The sequence below is a fragment of the Scyliorhinus canicula genome, chromosome 5 (assembly GCF_902713615.1).
Source record: "Scyliorhinus canicula chromosome 5, sScyCan1.1, whole genome shotgun sequence".
In the NCBI taxonomy this organism is placed as follows: domain Eukaryota; kingdom Metazoa; phylum Chordata; class Chondrichthyes; order Carcharhiniformes; family Scyliorhinidae; genus Scyliorhinus; species Scyliorhinus canicula.
The window spans coordinates 215,783,463-215,801,136 of NC_052150.1; the positions used below are offsets into that span (position 1 = coordinate 215,783,463).

At 48.4% G+C, this 17,674-nt stretch overlaps 1 protein-coding gene across 2 annotated transcripts in view; it reads left to right on the forward strand.

The window, feature by feature from the left end:
• Positions 1–14,743, forward strand: part of scn5lab (sodium channel, voltage gated, type V-like, alpha b) — a 707,937-nt gene extending 693,194 nt beyond the window's left edge. For both annotated transcript variants that reach the window (XM_038798482.1, XM_038798481.1), the window contains one exon: positions 13,114–14,743. In XM_038798482.1, the coding sequence (XP_038654410.1) occupies positions 13,114–14,348 (1,235 nt within the window). In that variant the 3' untranslated portion in view covers positions 14,349–14,743. The remainder of the gene's footprint in view (positions 1–13,113) is intronic.
• The last annotated feature ends 2,931 nt before the right edge of the window (positions 14,744–17,674 follow it).

Consider the following 17,674-nt stretch of genomic DNA (forward strand, 5'->3'; position numbering starts at 1 on the left):
CCTGTAAACCAACTGTTTGTGACTCATGCACGAGCACACCCAGGTCTCTCTGCACAGCAGCATGTTTTAATATTTAATCATTTAAATAATAATCCCTTTTGCTGTTATTCCTACCAAAATGGATACGCTCACATTTGTCATTATTGTATTCCATCTGCCAGCCCCTAGCCCATTCACTTAACCTATCCAAATCCCTCTGCAGACTTCCGGTATCCTCTGCACTTTTTGCTTTACCACTCATCTTAGTGTCATCTGCAAACTTGGACACATTGCCCTTGGTCCCCAACTCCAAATCATCTATGTAAATTGTGAACAATTGTGGGCCCAACATTGATCCCTGAGGGACACCACAGGGGCTGGTTTAGCTCACTGGGCTAAATCGCTGGCTTTTACAGCAGACCAAGGCAGGCCAGCAGCACGGTTCGATTCCCGTACCAGCCTCCCCGAACAGGCGCCGGAATGTGGCGACTAGGGGCTTTTCACAGTAACTTCATTGAAGCCTACTCGTGACAATAAGCGATTTTCATTTTCATTTCATTTCACTAGCTACTGATTGCCAACCAGAGAAACACCCATTAATCCCCACTCTTTGCTTTCTATTAATTAACCAATCCTCTATCCATCCTACTACTCTCCCTTAATGCCATGCATCTTTATCTTATGCAGCAACCTATTGTGTGGTACCTTGTCAAAGGCTTTCTGGAAATCCAGATATACCACTTCTGTTGGCTCCCCGTTATCTACCGCACTGGTAATGTCCTCAAAAAATTCCACTAAATTAGTTAGGTACGACTGCCCTTTATGAACCCATGCTGCATCTGCCCAATGGGACAATTTCCATCCAGATGCCTCGCTATTTCTTCCTTGATGATAGATTCCAGCATCTTCCCTACTACCAAAGTTAAGCTCACTGGCCTATAATTACCCGCTTTCTGCCTACCTCCTTTTTTGAACAGTGGTGTCACGTTTGCAAATTTCCAATCCGCCGGGACCATCCTAGAATCTAGTGAATTTTGGTAAATTATCACTAGTGCATTTGCAATTTCCCTAGCCATCTCTTTTAGCACTCTGGGATGCATTCCATCAGGGCCAGGAGACTTGTCTACCTTTAGTCCCATTAGCTTGCCCATCACTACCTCCTTAGTGATAACAATCCTCTCAAGGTCCTCACCTGTCATAGCCTCATTTCTATCAGTCGCTGGCATGTTATTTGTGTCTTCCACTGTGAAGACCGACCCAAAAAACCTGTTCAGTTCCTCAGCCATTTCCTCATCTCCCATTATTAAATCTCCCTTCTCATCCTCTGAAGGAGCAATATTAACCTTAGCCACTCTTTTTTGTTTTATATATTTGTAGAAACTTTTACTATCTGTTTTTATATTCTGAGCAAGTTTACTCTCATAATCTATTTTATGAGGACAAGGTTGAGTAGGACGGGTCTTCATGAATACCCTTCTATATTATTCTAATATAGAGAACCAAGATGCCATTAAGTCCCTGTCTGTACACTCAACCACTTAAAGATAAAAGGGACACAGAAGAAAAGCTGAATAGGTTGCAAAGCAGTTAAGAAGCTTTCTTCACCGAGCTGTGCTTGTGGGACAGAGTCCAACACTTAATAAAACTCAAGTTAAAGCTGAGTAATCTGTTTAGATTGGGCCTGCTAATTCTAGGACTCATAAAATTAATTTAAAACAGCAAGGGACATAGGAACAGGAGTAAACTATTACGTCCCTCGAGTCTAGTCTGACAGTCCTTTAGATCATGGCTGATCTCAGTAAAAGACTCACATTTATCAATGAAGTTGGGGGGTGTTCTTTAAATCCAGTTGGCAAGCTGCCAGCCACTTCCTTACCACCATTATTGCCCACTTAAGGGCCTTCGCCTGGAACCACAAAGATTTGCAGGTTGGGTGGATTAGCCATGCTAAAGTGCCGCTTAGTATCCAGAGATGTGTAGGTTAGGTTTCGGGGATAAGGCAGGGTGGACAGGGGAGTGGTCCTGGGTAGGGTGCTCTTAAGGAGAGCTAGTGCAGACTCGATGGGCTGAATGGCCTCCTTCTGGACTTTAGGGTCCTATGATTTTTTTTAAATTTAGAGTGTCCAGTTCATTTTTTCCAATTAAGGGGCAATTTTAGCGTGGCCAATCCACCTAGCTTGCACATTTTTGGGTTGTGGGGGCGAAACCCACGCAAACATGGGGAAAATGTGCAAACTCCACACGGACAGTGACCCAGAGCCAGGATCGAACAAAAGAACAAAGAACAAAGAAAAGTACAGCCTAGGAACAGGCCATTCGGCCCTCCAAACCCGTGCCGACCATGCTGCCCGTCTAAACTAAAATCTTCTGCACTTCCGGGGTCCGTATCCCTCTATTCCCATCCTGTTCATGTATTTGTCAAGATGCCCCTTAAATGTCACTATCGTCCCTGCTTCCACCACCACCTCCGGCAGCGAGTTCCAGGCACCCACTACCCTCTGTGTAAAAAGACGTTCCTCGTACATCTCCTCTAAACCTTGCCCCTCGCACCTTAAACCTGTGCCCCCTAGTAATTGACCCCTCTACCCTGGGAAAACGCCTCTGACTATCCACTCTGTCTATGCCCCTCATAATTTTGTAGACCTCTATCTGGTTGCTCCTCAACCTCCGTCGTTCCAGTGAGAACAAACCAAGTTTATTCAACCTCTCCTCGTAGCTAATGCCCTCCATACCAGGCAACATCCTGGTAAATCCCTCTCTAAAGCCTCCACATCCTTCTGATAGTGTGGCGACCAGAATTGAACACTATACTCCAAGTGTGGCCTAACTAAGGTTCTATACAGCTGCAACATGACTTGCCAATTCTTATACTTAATGCCCCAGCCAATGAAGGCAAGCATGCCGTATGCCTTCTTGACTACCTTCTCCACCTGTGTTGCCCCTTTCAGTGACCTGTGGACCTGTACACCTAGATCTCTCTGACTTTCAATACTCTTGAGGGTTCTACCATTCACTGTATAGTCTCTACCTGCATTTGACCTTCCAAAATGCATTACCTCACATTTGTCCGGATTAAACTCCATCTGCCATCTCTCCGCCCAAGTCTCCAAACGATCTAAATCCTGCTGTATCCTCTGACAGTCCTCATCGCTATCCGCAATTACACCAACCTTTGTGACGTCAGCAAACTTACTAATCAGACCAGTTACATTTTCCTCCAAATCATTGATATATACTACGAACAGCAAAGGTCCCAGCACTGATACCTGCATAACACCACTAGTCACAGCCCTCCAATCAGAAAAGCACCCTTCCATTGCTACTCTCTGCCTTCTATGATCTAGGGGCAGCACGGTAGCATTGTGGATAGCACAATCGCTTCACAGCTCCAGGGTCCCAGGTTCGATTCCGGCTTGGGTCACTGTCTGTGCGGAGTCTGCACGTCCTCCCCGTGTGTGCGTGGGTTTCCTCCGGGTGCTCCGGTTTCCTCCCACAGTCCAAAGATGTGCGGGTTAGGTGGATTGGCCATGATAAATTGCCCTTAGTGTCCAAAATTGCCCTTAGTGTTGGGTGGGGTTGCTGGGTTATGGGGATAGGGTGGAGGTGTTGACCTTGGGTAGGGGGTAGTGTGCTCTTTCCAAGAGCCGGTGCAGACTCGATGGGCCGAATGGCCTCCTTCTGCACTGTAAATTCTATATCTAGCCAGTTCTGTATCCACCTTCTACCATTAGGGACCTTGTCAAAGGCCTTACTGAAGTCCATCTAGACAACATCCACTGCCCTACCTGCATCAATCATCTTTGTGACCTCTTCGAAAAACTCTATCAAGTTAGTGAGACACGACCTCCCCTTCACAAAACCGTGCTGCCTCTCGCTAATACGTCCATTTGCTTCCAAATGGGAGTAGATCCTGTCTCGAAGAATTCTCTCCAGTAATTTCCCTACCACTGACGTAAGGCTCACCGGCCTGTAGTTCCCTGGATTATCCTTGCTACCCTTCTTAAACAAAGGAACAACATTGGTTATTCTCCAGTCCTCCGGGACATCACCTGAAGACAGTGAGGACCCAAAGCTTTCTGTCAACCTGGGACCTCGGCACCCTGAGGCCACAGTGCTAACCCACAGTGCTGACAGGGATCCTAAAAAATCCCTGATCTTCACCTAAAATGGGAAAGCCCTGATCCTGAATCAGTGTCCTCTAGTTCTAGATTTCCCCCATGAGAGGAAACATTGTAGCACAGTGGTTAGCACTGTTGCTTTGCTGCTCCAGGAACCCGGATTCGATTCCCGGCTTGGGTCACTGTCTGTGCGGAGTCTGCGCGTTCTCCCCGTGTCTGCGTGGGTTTCCTCCGGGTGCTCCGGCTTCCTCCCACAGTACAAAGATGTGCAGGTTAGATGGATTGGTCATGCTAAATTGCCCCATAGTGTCCAAAAGTTAGGAAGGGTTGCTGGAGATGTGGTCTTAGGCAGGGTGCTCTTTCAGGGGCAGGTGTAGACTCGATGGGCCGAATGGCCTGCTTCTGCACTGTATGTTCTATGATTCCATGATGATCTCAGCATTCACCTTGAATGCAAAAATCCCCTGACGCAAAAATCCATCCACCATCCCTCAGAGGAGGAGCACCCATGGGGCAACCCTTGCTGACCTCGGCCAGCGAGGGAGCATTCATATTAACATTCTAGTGGCCACTTCGGAAGACAGAATTAATCAAAAACAACTGTGTAGCCAAGGTAGCGGCTGCATTGCTGTGAGTCATTCACTCCTAATGGTCTGGATTCGGCAAAGAGAAATGTTAGCTCGAGGAAGATTAATTGCAGCTTGATCTCTTCACATACAAATTATTTTTTAAAAAATAAACACAGTAAGCCTACCTTTTAGATTTAGTCAAATTAAAAGGTTCCCCCATCTGTGTAATATTTAGGGATTGAGAGGCACCTGAAAATCATTACAATTAACATCAGTCAGATAAAAGGCAATAATGGAGGAGCTTCAAACATAACTTCACAGCAAGCAGCGGTGGAGAGCAATTGAATGGTGAAGGAGCACAACCCTATTAGAACCAGGGAATGAAACATCAGCAGATAAAAGGGATTGTGTGGAGGATAGTGTTTGGAAACACAACCACTGGAAGGCAGCCACAAATAGAGGCCCTTCCATTGAGATGAAGGGCTTTGACATCTGAGGACAGTGCACAGAAAAATCATAACTGGAAGTTACTCATGAATGTATCGCTCTGTGGGAGCTCGGAGTCCCCCGTCATAAAGGAATTGGGAGTGTGACAGAAGTTGGAAAGAGTAGGGCTGGCTCTGAAGACTTTCATTTAGTTTCCGAGCCCCTGAGTTTGCTTTGTGTCCAGCCCAGGCCGATGAGGTTCTCCTTCATCACCAGCTCTCGAATGGAGGGAATGAGTCCGGTTTGAGCTGTTTATCTTGCCCGTACCGATTTTAATTTCTCCACCATTGGTTTCCGTGGCCTCGGGCCTAGCTCCTGCAATTCCATCTCTAAACCTCTCTGCCTCTCGAGATCACTTTCCTCCTTTGAGACTGCCCTTAAATCTGAGGACTTTGACAAAGCTTTTGGCCATCTGACCTAATATCTCCCAATGTGGTTGGTTGTCTCCTAACGCGCCGGTGGGGAGTTCATTCAGCTAAATGTGCTGTTTACATACAAGCTGCTGTTGTTTCAATCAAGGGCTCAATTTACCCAGTCCTATGGTGGTTGGCTGGGAGAAGGGAGGGCTGGAAGTATGGCTGGGGGGGGGGGGGGGGGGGGGGGGGGGGGGGTAGGTGTCAGGAAGGGAGTGTAGTGTGTCTCAGGGTCAATCAAGGCAGCGTCTCGGGGCCTGGAGGAACCTCCTTTATGGCTGCACCACGACCCATGGATGCATCGCGGTATTAATGGCCACCCTCGCCGTGAGGACACGCTGCTTAAAGCTGACCACACCCCCCCCCCCCCACCCCCCCCCTCCCACCCCACCCCCACCCACCATAGTTAGAGCCTGTCTGGGCACCCGAGTTAGGGCCTGTTTTGAGGCACCTTCTCCTTCGTGCTGCGCTTGGAGCCCCCAAGTTCCTGCCACAGGCCCCCAAGGGGTGGGCTCCACTTTCAGACCCTCTGTGGTTCTTCGCAACTTGCAAGAAAATTCAACCCCTAGTTTTCGGGTGGCACTGAATAGTCTGAGACAGACTGGATATTTCTTCTAAAGAAAGGCTGGCTGCAAACTGGGATTGTCCCACTTAACAACTGCTTAATGCTACTTAACACTCTGCTATTTCTGCCTTCCCTTTAGTAAACCTCACTGGGCCCCAATAATGAGCCTTACTGAAACAGATGGAGCACACACTGATTTCCCTCATCCTAAACACAACCATCCGCCCTCACAAAGTAAAATGTCAAGTAAATGCAATTTTGAAAATAATCAATTGCACGAGACCAAAGGTTCAGCCATATATAATGGGCGGGATTCTCCGGTTGCCGAGCCGCGTGTTTCCCGGGAGAGGGAAGCAGCTCGCCATTCACTGACGGTGGCGGAATTCTCTATCCCTGTCGCTTGTCAATGGGATTACCCATTGAAGCTGCCCCCACGTTGCCGGGAAATCCACGGGAGGGAGTGCCCTGCCGGCAGGAACCCAACGGTTGGAGAATTCCGGCCATAATATCTTCCTCTCGGAAAAGCTTTGACCGAAAAGATTACAAACTTGATGCTCCCACAACGGCGCCTTTCCCATGTAGAGTACAGAATGACGTATTGGGCTGGATATTCTTGGTCTTGATGCTGACAGGTTCGGATGTGCGGAGAACAGACCGCAAAACAGAGGGGGAGTCACATTGGTGCAGCGCCCCAGTGCATTCGTTAGTGTGAGCTATGAGGAGAGGTTGAATAAACCAGGATTGTTTTCACTGAAAAGGCGGAAGCTGAGGGGAGGCCTGATAGAGGTCTACAAGATTAGGAGAGGCATAGACAGGGTGGATAGTCAGAGGCTTTGTCCAAGGGTGGAAGTGTCAATTACAAGAGGGCACAGGTTCAAGGTGAGAGGGGGAAAGTTTAAGAGATTTGTGCGGGGTAAGCTTTTCACGCAGAAAGTGGTGGGTGACTGGAACGCGTTACCAGAAGGTGGACGCAGGCACATTAGCAACATTTAAGAGGCATCTGGATGGGTCCATGAATAGGGAGGAAATGAGGGGACCGAGTAAGGGCAGAAGGTTTTTTTAGTTCGGGCAATATGATCGGCACAGGCTTGGTGGACCGAAGGGCCTGTTCCTGGCCTGTACTTTGCTCTTTGCTTATTCCAGTAACCGAGAAACCACATCCACACTGCCTGTTGAACAGAGGCTGGGCAGACAATGATCAAGGCAACAGTTAGGGGTGATTTTATGGCATTGCCACCAGTGTTCTGGTGTTGGAGTGTGTCCACACCACCATACACCCCACTACCCACCCCACCGTATTGGAAGGCCAGCAGATAATTGTAGGCAGCCTTCCTCTGGCAGATTGAGGGTGCACGCTGGAGGATCCATGCCCCAAAGATGGGGGCCTTCGGGGGCAAAGATTGCACCCACGGGCGAATCGCTTCTGTCGGACAGCTTTTCAGTTCACAAACATTTTTACCGCCAAGGGCGCCTCCAATCCCAGGTACCCCGAGATCTCCAATCTGGCGCAGCAGCGCCCACCCCTCCGGATGAAGGTACTGCGGCTCCTCTGATGCTCACCCTCTCATTGCTGTCCTTAATAGGAAGATGGCTGCGCTGGTCTGGCTGTGTTCAAGTGCTGGCGAGGACCCTCATTTGTTCCAACACTACGGGTCCAAAGATCCTGCCCATTATGTACTCACAGCTCACAATTTTCTTAATTAATGTCAATGAGTCAAAACAAAACCTCATTGACATTTTCCACTTTATGTTTGCTGTTTAAATATAAAAGCATCTGATAATTGGTTTCAATTGGGGCAGCAGGGTAGCATGGTGGTTAGCATAAATGCTTCACAGCTCCAGGGTCCCAGGTTCGATTCCTGGCTGGGTCACTGTCTGTGTGGAGTCTGCACGTCCTCCCCCTGTGTGCGTGGGTTTCCTCCGGGTGCTCCGGTTTCCTCCCACAGTCCAAAGATGTGCGGGTTAGGTGGATTGGCCATGCTAAATTGCCCGTAGTGTCCTAATAAATGTAAGGTTGGGGGGGGGGGGGGTTGTTGGGTTACGGGTATAGGGTGAATATGTGGGTTTGAGTAGGGTGATCATGGCTCGGCACAACATTAAGGGCCTGTTCTGTGCTGTACTGTTCTATGTTCTATGTTCTAATTGTATCAGAGCATGGTTCGACCATACCTGGAGTACTGTGTACAGTTTTGGTCCCCTTACCTCAGATAAGATGTGTGTGCTGTCATAATATCCACTCATGTATATAATGAGATGCAGACAGGCAGTGATTGACACACAGGATGACCAATGAACACACAACACAGAACAACCAATCACCAGACAGGACACCACCACTATGAAGCCCACAGGGCATTAAGACTCCCGCTCATTTCGTGACCCAGACACTGAGACAGTCAGAGTGCACAAGTCAGTGGGCACTACTGCCATGTGGTAGCTCGTAAGTCTGGTCAAGCCAGTAAGAGGTCATCAGTAGGATTAGTAGAGTGTCAACCCACAGCTGGACATGTACAGCAGTTCATAGTTAAATAAAACAGTGTTGGATCATCTCCGGTGTCAGATGTTTGTTTCTAGCTTCCCTGCATCCAGTTGCAGTCGACATCGAACCAACCTGCCGAACATATCATGTGCCATAGGTGGAATGCAACGAACGTTCGCCAGGGGGTGACGGCACTGTCTTATGAAGAGAGATTGGGCAAGCCGGTCCTGTATTTTCTTTGAAATTTACAAAACACTGAAAGGAATGGACAGCGTAGCTGCAACTAACTCCTTGGCTGGGGAGTCTAGAACCAGGGGTCACAACTTCAAAGTAAAGGGGGAAGCCACTTAGGACAGAGATGAGGAGAAATGTGCATGCATTGGTATTGGCTATGAGGAGGGGTCAGAGTGATGTGAATCCTTGAAATTCTCTATCCCCGCAGACTGCTGAATCTAAGTCACTGAGTATGTTTAAAGCAGAGATTGACAGATTTCTGTTCAACAATAGCGCAAATGATTATAGGCATAGTGTGTGTAAAAGGTGTTGAAGTGTCCAATCAGTCACGATTGTATTCAATTTTTTTTTATTCACGGGATGTGGGCATCGCTGGCAGAGCCAGCATTTATTGCCCATCCCTGAGGGCATTTCAGAGTCAACCACATTGCTGTGGGTCTGGAGTCACATGTGGGCCAGACCGGATAAGGATGGCAGATTTCCTTCCCTGAAGGACATGAATGAACCAGGCGGGTTTTACAACAGTCGACAATGTTTTTAAAAAAAATAAATTTAGAGTACCCAATTCGTTTTTTTCAATTAGGGGGAAATTTAGCCTGGCCAATCCATCTACCCTGCACATCTTTGGGTTGTGGGGGTGAAACCCACCCAAACACGGGGAGAATGTGCAAACTCCACACGGACAGTGACCCAGAGCCGGGATTGAACCTGGGACCTCGGCGCGGTGAGGCAACAGGGATAGCCCACTGCGCCACCGTGCTGCCACTCTCGACAATGGTTTTAAAGTCATCATTAGACTTTTAATTCCAGATTCTTATTGAATTCAAATTTCACCATCCGTCATGGTCGGGATTTGAACCCAGTGCCTCAGAGCATTGCCCTGGGTCTCTGATCTAGTGATAGTACCACTACGCCACCGCCTCCCCGCGATGGAGTAGGTTTGAGGCCTGAATGGTCCACTCCTATTAATGTGGATATCGGGGAGTCACTCTGAAAAAGAGTGCCAAGGAACAAAGAACATTTTGGATTAAAATGTAAATGTCGCCACGGTTGATCAGACTTGGTAGGTTTAAGGAATGTCTTAAATGGAGGAAAATGAGTTCGCGAGGTGTAGGGAGGGAATTCCAGATCTTGGGATCTAGGTAACTGAATGGAAGAGCAATTATAAGTGGGGATTCCATCGGTCAGCCAGAATTAGAGGAGTGCAGATATCTCAGAGGATTATGGGACCGGAGGAGTAAACAGGGAGAGGTCACAGAGGGATTTGAAAATAAAGATCTGGGCCCGGATTCTCCCCTACCCGGCGGGGCGGGGGGTCCCGGCGTAGCGGAGTGGCACCAACCACTCCGGCGTCGGGCTTCCCCAAAGGTGCAGAATTCTCCGCACCTTTAGGGGCTAGGCCCGCGCCGGAGTGGCTCCCGGTCCACCGACTGCCTTTGGCGCCACGCCGCCTGGCGTTGGGGCTGGCCGAAAGGCCTTCGCCAGTCGGCGTGAGTCCACGCATGCACCGGAGCGTCAGTGGCCGTTGACGTCACCACCGGCGCATGCGCGGTGGAGGGGGTCTCTTCCGCCTCCGCCATGGTGGAGGCCGTGGCGGCGGCAGATGAAAAAGAGTGCCCCCGATGGCACAGGCCCGCCCGCTGATCGGTGGGCCCCGATCGCGGGCCAAGCCACCGTGGGGGCACCCCCGGGGTCAGATTGCCCCGCGCCTCCCCCAGGACCCCGGGGGCCCGCTCACGCCGCCTGCTCCCGCCGACACAGAGGTGGTTTAAACCACGTCGGTGGGAGAGGTCTGACAGCGGTGGGACTTCGGCCCATCACAGGCCGGAGAATCGCCGCGGGGGGCCCGCCAATTGGTAGGGCGCGATTCCCGCTCCCGCCGATTCCCGGGTGGCGGAGAATTCCGGCCACGGCGGGGGCAGGATTTACGCCGGCCCCGGGCGATTCCCCGACCCTGTGGGGGGGGGGGGTCGGAGAATTCCGCCCCAGAATATTAAAATCAAGACATTGCTCGACTAGGGGCTAGTGTAGGTCAACGAGCATGGGAACGGAACTTGCTGCACTTTAAGAACTGGGCAAGAAAGCTTTGGATGACTTCCGATTTACAGAGGACCTTCCAAAGGAATCTGACGAAGCACCACATGTCAGACCCGCCTGGAAAAAAGAATCACATTTCATTGGGCGGCACAGCATGGTGGCACAGTGGTTAGCACTGCTTCCTCAGAGCGATAGAGACCCTGGTTCAATTATCAGCTTGAGTCACTGTCTGTGCGGAGTTTGCACATTCTCCCCGTGTCTGCAAGGGTTTCCTCCCACAGTTCAAAGATGTGCAGGTTAGGTGGATTAGCCATGCTCAATTGAAATGAAAATCGCTTATTGTCACGAGTAGGCTTCAAATGAAGTTACTGTGAAAAGCCCCTAGTCACCACGTTCCGGCGCCTGTTCAGGGAGGCTGTTATGGGAATCGAACCATGCTGCTGTCCTGCTTGGTCTGCTTTCAAAGCCAGCAATTTAGCGTTGTGCTAAATTGCCCTTAGTGTCCAAAGGTTGCTGGGGTTTGGCCTGGATTGGGTGTTCTTTCAATGGGTCGGTGCAGACTCAATGGGCCGAATGGCCTCATTCTGCACTGTAGGGATTCCATGATTCAAGGGACATTGGTAATGGGGAGTACATAAATGTCTAAAGGATAGGAGGCAGAGAGTAGTAAGAAATGGATAAATGCTTGTTCCGACGGCAGAGAAATATGTAGCGGATTCATTTTAGACATAAATGACTCTGATTTGAGCATCAGGTGTATAATTTGGAAGCTGTGATTCATCCAGAACTTGGCAATGTATTCAGTAGTGATCAGGATAGCAGCAGACTTCAGGAGGGCAAGCTGGTGAAATGGATGGCACATGGCAAGATGTGATGGGAAGTGGGAAAAATAACAAAGCGAGGCAGGATAGTCAGAACGATACCATTTGGATTGGATTGGATTGGATTTGTTTATTGTCATGTGTACCGAGGTACAGTGAAAAGTATTTTTCTGCAAGCAGCTTAACAGATCATTCAGTACATGGAAGAAAAGGGAATTAAACAAAATTCAAAAGACAAGAAAATACATGAGAATACATAATAGGGCAACACAAGATATACAATGTAACTACATAAGCATTGGCATCGGATGAAGCATACAGGGTGTAGTGTTAATGAGGTCAGTCAATAAGAGGGTCATTTAGGAGTCTGGTGACAGTGGGAAAGAAGCTGTTTTTGAGTCTGTTCGTGCGTGTTCTCAGACTTCTGTATCTCCTGCCCGATGGAAGAAGTTGGAAGAGTGAGTAAGCTGGGTGGGAGGGATCTTTGATTATGCTGCCCGCTTTCCCCCGGCAGTGGGAGGTGTAGATGGAGTCCATGGATGGGACGTAGGTTTGTGTGATGGACTGGGCGGTATTCACGACTCTCTGAAGTTCCTTGCGGTCCTGGGCCGAGCAGTTGCCATACCAGGCTGTGATGCAGCCCGATAGGATGCTTTCTATAGTTCCATTTTGCAGGGGCTGCGACAGCAGAGGGACCTGGCTGTGCATTATTGAGGAACCTCTGAAGGTGCAAGGACGGCCAAGATGATAACATAGACAAGAAAACAGATAGAATATTTGGAATTCCCTGAATTGGGTTTACTCAGAGGTGACCACTGGACTAAGGTGGTTAAAATAAAACCAGTTCCACCTCAATATTATTTTAATCTATTCATCATGGAATCATTGAGTATTACAGCAGTGATGGAGGATATTCAGTCCATTATGTCTGTGCTGGTAATATGGAAGAGCTGTCCAATGTATACCATAAGATGTAGGAGATTAAGCGTGCCTTACATGTGAACGTTGTTCTGCAATGTCTGGGGTGATACTGGGACCCACCTGAGAACGATATCAGTGCTATATCAGTACAAGTGCTTTCTTTTTAAGTCAATGCAGTTCATGTGTAAGTAATTTGACTTTGGCTCTTGTCAGTCAAATTCTGGTACAATCGCACGGCATTAATGCCCCGATACCCTTCCTTCTTTCTGTCACTTTTCTTCCGCAAGGTCGCTGCTCTGTGACCAAGCACATGTCTAAATATTTCGGTACGTGGCTCAGTGTCAAAATTTAGTCTGACCAGAGAGTCCTGTGAAGCGCCTTCGGGGTGTTTGTAACTACTTTAAAGGCGCTATAAAAATGCAAGGTGTTGTCCATAATTTCATGAAAGATATTAGTCTGTTTACACGAGGATTTTTTTTTTCTCCCTCCAGGTATTGTGCTGTCGGATGTTATTGAAGAATACTTTGTGTCGCCTACTCTCTTCAGAGTTATCCGGCTGGCTCGCATTGGACGCATTCTCCGTCTGATCAGAGGGGCAAAGGGAATAAGGACATTGCTCTTTGCCCTAATGATGTCACTTCCTGCCTTGTTCAATATTGGCCTCCTCCTTTTCCTGGTCATGTTCATTTACGCCATTTTCGGAATGGCAAACTTTGCCTACGTGAAGCAGGAAGACGGTATTGATGATATGTTCAACTTCCAGACTTTTGGAAACAGCATGATCTGCCTCTTTCAAATCACCACCTCGGCAGGGTGGGACGGCCTCCTGAGTCCCATTCTCAATTCTGACAGCCCAGATTGCGACCCAAAGAAGGATAACCCAGGCACCACTATGAAAGGGAACTGTGGAAACCAGTCCGTCGGGATTGCTTTCTTTGTCAGTTATATTATCATCTCGTTTCTGATAGTGGTAAACATGTACATTGCCATTATCCTGGAGAACTTCAGTGTGGCCACAGAGGAAAGCTCCGAGCCCCTCAGCGAGGATGACTTTGAGATGTTCTATGAAGTGTGGGAGAAGTTTGACTCTCAGGCGACGCAGTTCATTGAGTACTCGGCACTCTCGAAATTTGCAGATGCCTTAAAGGAGCCCCTCCGCGTGGCCAAGCCAAATAAAATCAAGCTGATTGCAATGGACCTGCCCATGGTGAGCGGGGACAGAATTCACTGCTTGGACATACTCTTTGCTTTCACCAAACGGGTGCTGGGCGAGTCAGGGGAAATGGACGCCCTCAAGCTACAGATGGAGGATAAATTCATGGCAGCCAACCCTTCAAAAATCTCCTACGAGCCAATCACCACGACGCTGAGGAGGAAACAGGAAGATGTGTCGGCCGTCATTATTCAGCGAGCGTTCAGGAGGCACTTGCTGCGCCGTTCCTTGAAGCACGCATCTTTCATGTATCGCCACCAAACCAGTGACGTGAACATTGTTGTGGAAGAGGCCCCGGAGAAAGAAGGGCTCATCGCAGCGATGATCAAAGAGCATTTCGGTCCCGAGTTCGAGGGATCAGAGACAACGTCCTCCTTGTCATCACCTCCATCTTATAATACCGTCACTGGAGCTGAGAGTGAAAGCATTGAAGTGAAACTCATTGACCCAGAAGGTGATGGGCAAACGGATACTAAGAAAGGCCTTGACAAAGATAGGGAGTCCTTAGTGTAAAGACACAGCTTTGAAATGTCTTCATTACATGAAAAAAAAATGCAGTCAATCCCTTTGTACCGTTAGAGTCGGAGGGTAAGAAACTGAAAAGACTTGTTTTTGCTTAATTTCTTCAGCAACAGATCAGAGGACATGATATGACTGACCTTGGACATTGGTTCTGACAGCTTTAGCTTCAAGCTTTAAACTACAGAGACTGCAGAAAGCTGTGGCAGTAACATTGATGATACTGATACTATATGAGGCTGGGAGCAGAAGTCAAGCTACGGGGTTATCATTAATCACAATTGCGCGATACTGATTGATTGTACACATTTATTTGAAATATCATTATAGTGGTGTGTCTCTTCCTGGTTATGTATGATCTTGCATTATAAATTATCACCACTTCGGTAGCAAATGTAACACTTATTTCCTATGTTATGGGTCTTTCATAAATTTACTATTATATCTAATATTTTTCTATTCAAGCATGTAATTATCCGATTGAGCAGCGGACCTGTGAGCCTCCTTCCCCTTGTCACCTCAGGCAGCCATCGGCATCACCGGCTCGATTACGTGGCTGCCTCGATGTGCCTGCCGCATTATGTCTCCGTTCAAGCGACCAAAGTCATTCACAGCAATACTCATTGCCGCCCCGCATCGAGGGCCACGAGCATTGAGGGTTTCTTGCGTATCCGCGGCAGTAGGCCGAAGGCTCAATTGCACCCCCTACTGGGTGGTCCAAAAAAAACCTGCTGCCCAGATGGCGGGCAGTCTCCAACGGGGCTGTTGACTCTGCGGGTGTTTGGGGTAGTGAGGGGGGGGGGTGGGAGGGGGGGGGGAGGGGGGAGGGGGGGGGGGAGGGGGGAGATGTAATAACAACATGGGCCTCATCCCACCCTCCCAAGGAATGGTGTCTGTTCAGAGGGACGGGGCATGGTACATCGGCCAGCAGAGTGGAAGGGAAAGACAGGCGGGGGAGAGTGAATGACACAGGATGGGAGACTACCACCGACTGCTACATTTAAAAAAAGTTAACCAAAAAAAATTTGGAAAATACATTTGACTTGTATTGCCGAGGTAGGACCGTAGTAATGCAACTGTTTTTAAGTTATTCCATAGGAATGTTTGTATGCTCTCTCTGTGGATTGTAAACAAATGATTTGCTGGGAACTGCAGAGTTGCTCACTTGCTGCCTTGACGAATTTGACCTGTGATGCATCATGGCGAGAAGATTTAATGGCGTCGGAGGAAAAGGACCTGGGTCTCAACTTCTTTGTCGCATTCCTCCAGGATTGAGAGACCTTTTCGATTATCTCACTTATTTTCTGTTTTATTCATTATTATGCATCGCCTATTTACTATACGGATGCTTCTTTCAGCAAACAGCGCATTTAGGAATGAGTTCTGCTTTGAGTTTTAACAAGCAGCGTCTCCTTTACCTCAGGCAGGATTGAACCCATCCCTTCAGCTTTCCCGAGTGACCCAGATCATTGCTTCCTGGTCAGCCGGCTCCTTCGGGGAGTGGCAGCTTCTTTGCTGTGCTCGCTGACCATCAGCTCACGAGCAGGCAGCAATGGAGGGTCAAGTATAATTACCCGTCTGAGGGGACCAGATTGCCCGTTGATGAAAACCCATCAGAAACAAAGAACGTGCATTTTTATAGCAACTTTCACGTCCTCAGAATGTCCCAAAGTGCTTTTGCACTCAAGGTGTAGTCACTGTCGCAATGCAGCAGCCAATTTGTGCACAGCAAGCTCCCACAAACATCCGTGCAATAATGGCTGTCTTGTTTTCTTAAGTGACGTTGCTTGGGGGCTAAGTGCTAACTGAAACACTGAGTATAATGTTCTTCACCAATAACGTCAGGGGTCTTCCACGCGCCTCCCCATCCCCCGGCCCCCCCCCCCCCCCCCCCCCCCGCCCCCCCCCCCCCCCCCCCCCAGCCCGAGACAGCAGATGGGGCTTGTGTTCACATCCCATCTGAAAGAAGGCACCTCAGAGAGTGCAGCATTCCCCGCAGTTCAGCACTGCGGTGTCATCCTAGATTATGTGTGCAGGTCTCTGGAGTGGAGTGTGAACCCTCGATCTTCTGAATTAATTGGGCGAGACGTAAACCAAGCCATTGATCCGTTCAGTTCTTTAGCAGAGGAGCCATTTTGGTTAAAGCCCTTCGCCCACTCAGCTTTGCTCCCCCAACGTTATTGGAGAAGAAGAATTTTGAGGCTGCTCTGGAATATCCCCGATGAAGTTGATCTTAACTGGCCATTTTCCCTTCCAATCTTGGTTCAGTTGAGCACTGGGTATTTTAAGATGGTGCTGAATTGAGGATTGGCGTTTTCGATGAAGGAGGATGGAGTAGGGGCTGCAAGCAAATCACCTCAGGCCCTACTCTCCTCCTGATTGGGTTCACAAAGAGTGAAGAAGAACCAATTGAGATTGATAACTAATGTCAGTCAAATATAAAACACGTTCATTGATAAGTAAATGCTTGCAGTGATCCCAGCTTCCCAATTCTCTCCCTTACTCCCATTCCTGTGATTTGATTTCTTGTTTGTGTTTCTGGAAACAATATTTAGAGTTTGACGAAATTTGTGTTCTTTAATAAAGTGTGATGTTTGAGCTCCCTTCCGGCTGAGCCTCAATCTGTATTCGTTTTGACCCTTTGCGTTGGATGTGTTGCAACTTGTTCAAATGCACCACAGCTTGCTACAGAAGAGATTGGGCTGAATTTTATGGCTGCCTCGTGGAAAGAGGTCAGGGCTGGAAAATGCAGCGAACCATTCAAAAGTCCATTGACTCTGGCGGCAGCAACAAATCGTGCCAGTGGAAAGTTCCACCCGATTTCTTTTAATAATTGTTCTTGAAATGGGAGAACTTCTGGCTGGACCAGCATTTGCTGCTCTCGAGAAGATCGTGGTGAGCTGCCCTTCTTCAACTGCTACAGGTGTAGGTACATCCACAGTGCTAATTTCCCCGACAGCAGTTTGATACTATTTCGGAGGGTAGCTAAGGGTCACACACATTGCTCTCATGTGGTTAGCTCAGTCCCCTCCCCTGCCTTTAGTGAATCAGATGGGTTTCTAATGATCAGTGGTTTCCTGATCATTATTAATGAGACGAGCATTTTATTCCAGATTTATTTATTAAATTCATGGTGGGGCCTGAACTTAATCTTTTGGATCATTGGTCCAGGCCTCTATCCAGTAACATAACCACGATGCTAATGTCCACTTTCTCAAAAGCTAGAAGTGACTGATAGTAGAAACTCACCTTAATCTGTGAGCAGAAGGATATTCAGTTAGGTTAAAGTCAATGGAAATGAACAGATAATAGAGAAAGAA